Source organism: Palaemon carinicauda, chromosome 35 (assembly GCF_036898095.1).
Source record: "Palaemon carinicauda isolate YSFRI2023 chromosome 35, ASM3689809v2, whole genome shotgun sequence".
In the NCBI taxonomy this organism is placed as follows: Eukaryota; Metazoa; Arthropoda; class Malacostraca; order Decapoda; family Palaemonidae; genus Palaemon; species Palaemon carinicauda.
In genome coordinates, this window is record NC_090759.1 from 53,567,174 (window position 1) to 53,572,173 (window position 5,000).

The 5,000-nt window shown below is 27.0% G+C and overlaps 1 protein-coding gene across 1 annotated transcript in view; it reads right to left on the bottom strand.

The window, feature by feature from the left end:
- The window catches only part of LOC137627458 (cuticle protein CP575-like), a 754-nt gene extending 329 nt beyond the window's left edge, over nt 1-425 (bottom strand). Inside the window, exons 1-2 of the mRNA XM_068358545.1 lie at nt 386-425; nt 1-6 (exon numbers count right to left, since the gene is read on the bottom strand). The exon at nt 1-6 is cut by the window's left edge and continues 329 nt beyond it. Of these exons, the coding sequence (XP_068214646.1) occupies nt 1-6; nt 386-397 (18 nt within the window). The 5' untranslated portion in view covers nt 398-425. The remainder of the gene's footprint in view (nt 7-385) is intronic.
- Between the last annotated feature and the right edge of the window lie 4,575 nt (nt 426-5,000).

The window sequence follows — 5,000 nt, forward strand, 5'->3', positions numbered from 1 at the left end:
GAGAACCTGAAATATAGATACAGTAATCAATAATAGATAATTATCAATGCAATGATTTTATGTGTCCTTGTGCAGCTATGGATTTCAGGGGAAAATGATCAGAAGGGTAAGTTCTGGTTATGATATACACTGCCGGGAAACTTGGATCAATTTGTCATGAAATACTTGGACTCCCTATCCACCGAGTATTACTTTACGCATAGATATCTCATGATTAAGCAAGTTAGGTTATGTTTGACACAAGATAAATGGTAACGTTTATTTGCTATAGAATTCTACCAATCTTTTTCGACTTATGAGCCACTGGCATCATCCTAAAAAGCAATTTGCTACCTTACTTTTGCAGATACGTTAAAACAGGTATTACACAAAGTATGAAACTCACCAGAACCTTCATGTTGGAGACTCTGACGACAGAAACTGATATGGAGGTTCCCTGCTCTCTGCTTATATACATCTCATTGGCCTTCGGGTTTCACCTTTAACCTACTAAATCTCTTCCCCTGTTTCCAAAATACAGAGTAGGTCCCTGATGGATCTTGTTCTCGGTTGTCCTTTGCATAAACTAAATGCTCTTTTTATAAGAAAAAAAAATGTTTTTCCTGTTGATAGATTTGCAATTATAAAAATTAATTTCTAACTGACTATTTAATCTGATTTGAAATGTTACGGTTACTGTTTGAAATTTACGCAGTATAAACAACATACTTTGAATGTGAAAAATAGCTTTATATTGTTCTTATTTTTTTTTTATGTAATTCACAACCATTTCGCCTCTCTCTCGGCATTTGATTTTAATAACAACTTGGGCTTCTATTTTAATCTATAAGTCGTTTTCAATTGTATACAATTCTGATATATCTTTTATAACATAGTGTTTACTTTAGCACTTAGAAATAATATTTTACTACAAATATTATAAATGCAATTAACTTTAATATAAAATAGAGTTACACGTATATTTTATCTATAGAAGTAAAAAAGGTAAATTTAAGGTCAAAACTAAAAAATAAGAAGAAAAACTGAGGATTTTATACATATATAGTGTTGCATAAAACATTCCTTAATAAAATAGATTGAATTTATCAATAGATCTTGAAAATTTTAATGAACTAGTCCTAACATTAATTTTATTTCCCCCTTTGGATGATTTCACCAAAAATCACCTACTATCGTTTCCAGAGGCCGTGTAATAGTCACATACCTTTTAAGTAACAAAAATAGGTACTGGTACTTATGACGTAAATAAATATATAAAACTATAGGTTGAAATATAATAAATCTTATGTATGTATGAACACACACACACACACATATATATATATATATATATATATATATATATATATATATATATATATATATATATATATAAATATATATATATATATATATATATATATATATATATATATATATATATATATATATTATATATATATATATATATATATATATATATATATATATATATGATTTCAAAATTTATCAAATGGCCGTTGTCAATGCCCTTATATGAAACATCTTTTAGAAGTCTACCTTCTAAGGAATTCAAGCTACTCTCTCTGGTGAAATTGATATGATAAATTATATCAAACAATACTCTCTGTCATTTTCTTCCTGGCAATTGATGTATCGAGTAACCTGTGTTGTATGGAAGAATGAGTCCTACGGCTTAATCTAAAGAAAACTACATTTCTATTGCTTTGCCAACACTCGCTTGAAGTGCGAAGTGTAGGGTTAGCATGGCTTCTTTTGTCTCCTGTCATAAGTCTCATTCTTGATCTTCAATGTAAGTGAGTGGGTAAGATATAAAACGTTGGTCTTGTGTTTAGGTAAAGTCTAAAGTCACGAATCACATTACCAGGTATGCTGAACTTTTACTGACAAAGAATTTCGTATTGCTTGGGGTAGGTCATATGACAATTATCTATGGAGTTAAACAGGTGTTTAACAATTCGGGGGGTGGGAGGTACAGGGGAAGAAACGTTATAACAACGTCACTGAGGGACGTCATCACTTTTGCGAATATGTGGGTGGCTAAGACTGGCTTTAGCCTCATTTTCTTTAGTAAAAAAGTTAATGAAACGTAATTGGCAATGCACAGTGTTTCCCAAAATTAGGCACTGTATGAAGCGCTCCCTGCTTTGATATCATGGAAATCCATTAGTAATTTTAGGAGTTATTTAAAAAAAACTATTACACGGCCTCTGGAAACGATAGTAAGTTATCTTTAAAGAGTTGCTTAGGGGTACCAATTGTTAAGAAAGTAATAAATTATCGTATCAGACATATTTTCTACGTCAACTCTTTATCTTATTTCTTTTCATTGGTAAGAATTAAATATTTAAAAAAAAAAATTATAAGATTCTGTGGTCCAGTGGTATAGTGCATTCCATTTTAAAAGGTACTTGTGGCTTATATATATATATATATATATATATATATATATATATATATATATATATATATATATATATATATATATATATATATATTATATATATATATATATATATATATATATATATATATATATATACATATATAAATATATGTATATGTATATATACATATATATATATATATATATATATATATATATATATATATATATATATATATATATATATATATGTATATGCATAAATATATATATATATATATATATATATATATATATATATATATGTATTTATACATATATATATATATATATATATATATATATATACATATATACATATATATATATATATATATATATATATATATATATATATATATATATATATATATATACTATACCTACACACGTAATTATCAATCCTAAATGGGATTCTATATCGAATTCAACCTTGAAAATATATATCCATTGGAAATCCTTTTTATGATAAATGCTTATGGCTAGCCAAGGACTCGAACCTATGCATCTATGTCGGAACAGCTTGATAGCTCATTGGTAGAGTCTACTATTGGAACTGTTTCGACTCAGAGGCATAGGTTCGAGTCCTAAACCAACCATAAGCATATATTGTAAAAAAAAAATATCGTGTATATATGTGTTTTCAAAGTTAAATTTGACATTAATTCCCATTTGTGATTGATATTTACTTTTATTAAAGTCACGTGTCTTAGTGACAAAACATCATATATATTCATACTTTATAGAAACACATTCGGAATGGGTTTTCTTCAATTGCAAAAGAACAAAAAACAAAAAGTGGCTTATTGCGAAAGTCTTTTAAGATTTTCGGTGTTCAATCTATTCTGAAGTAATGTTTTAATTCTTTCAATTTTGTCTTGTTTCAAGCATTGTTCTGCTGCCAGGTCTTCAGCTGCTGATTCTCATTTTAATATGTTGGACAAAAACATAGTGTCTATCAACTTTCCTATTCCTGATCTAGATATTAATCTCTGAACCATTGTCCAGTTAGTTCTTTATGTACGTTGCATGAGATTTTCCATAATTCTGACCATCCTTTGCACTCATATATTCAAAGACTGCACCATCCTGCATGCAGTACTAAGTGTGTAGTTAATGCTAAAAGTCTTTTCCATCTCCATCATAAGGTTTATTCCAACGGGGACCAGATTGCGGAATGATTTGCCTAATCAGACAGTTGAATCAGTAAAACTTCTGATGTTCAAACTTGCAGCGAATGTTTTTTTTTTCTTTTTTTTTCATTTAACAATCTGAAATAAATGTCTCTTCATAGTTTATATATGAGATATCTATTTTAACGTTGTTACCGATCTTGAGGTATTGTTTATTCATTATTCATTGCATATATAGTTTATTCATTTCCTAATTTATTTTTCTTACTAGGCTATTTTCTCTGTTAGAGCCCTTTGGATTATATCATCCAGCTATTAAAACTAATTTTGTAGCTTAGCTAGAAATTATAATAATGATACACACACATACAGACACACAGACATATATATACATATATATCGTTATATATATATATATATATATATATATATATATATATATATATATATATATATATGTATATATATATATATATATATATATATATATATATATATATATATATATATATGTTTATATATATGTATATATATGCACATATATATATATATATATATATATATATATATATATATATATATATATATATATATATGTTCACCTAAAACTATTAGTGCGTTCCATTATTTTTTCATTATAATATCACATTATACTATATTGAATTTATTTCAAACGATTTATTATACCCAAAATTAACTAAGGTCTATTTAGCTAACAAAGGTTACTCATATGAGTGATTGTTTATTTCTTTTTTTCTTTAATATCCCTTAATCGGTATGGAGATATGATATATTTCTTTTGTTTGTCTGTTTTTCCATAACGAAATAGCACACAAATGACTTGGAGTCCATCAGAAAATATAACATTTTATCATTCATTTATATTAGGAATAAATTTTGAAGATTCTATTCCTGTTTTTATTACATATTACATTTTTCAGCTATTTAAAATTGGTTAAGCAAAGACTAACGGTAAATAATATCATACGTATAAAGTTGAAATTTTATAAGAAATGACAGATAATTACTTCTTCACAGAGGTGGAAATACTTTGATTCTAGGTCATGTGGAATAGGCAAAACGTTTCTTTGGATAGCAGTATTACTAGTTCAGCTCTCAAGGCTACAGAGCAAATGAGATCACGTTTCCTTGCGTCTACCATATTTATTTAAGCAATAACTTCCACTGCAAATTATATATAGAAATAAACTGAATTTTTTTTTATTTTTTTTTTTTTGCAAAGAGAATACTTCAGTTATTCTTTCTCAGAAGAAAAATAAAGAAAAAATAGAAAAACTAAATAAAAATCTATTCCCATTTAGAAAAAAAAATATGAGGTTTACGTGGTATATTTAGCGTCTATTCACATAAATAGGTTTCCATTTTCATTAATTATGTAAAAATCGGGGATTTTACCGAATCATCCAACTGACAGACCTTAA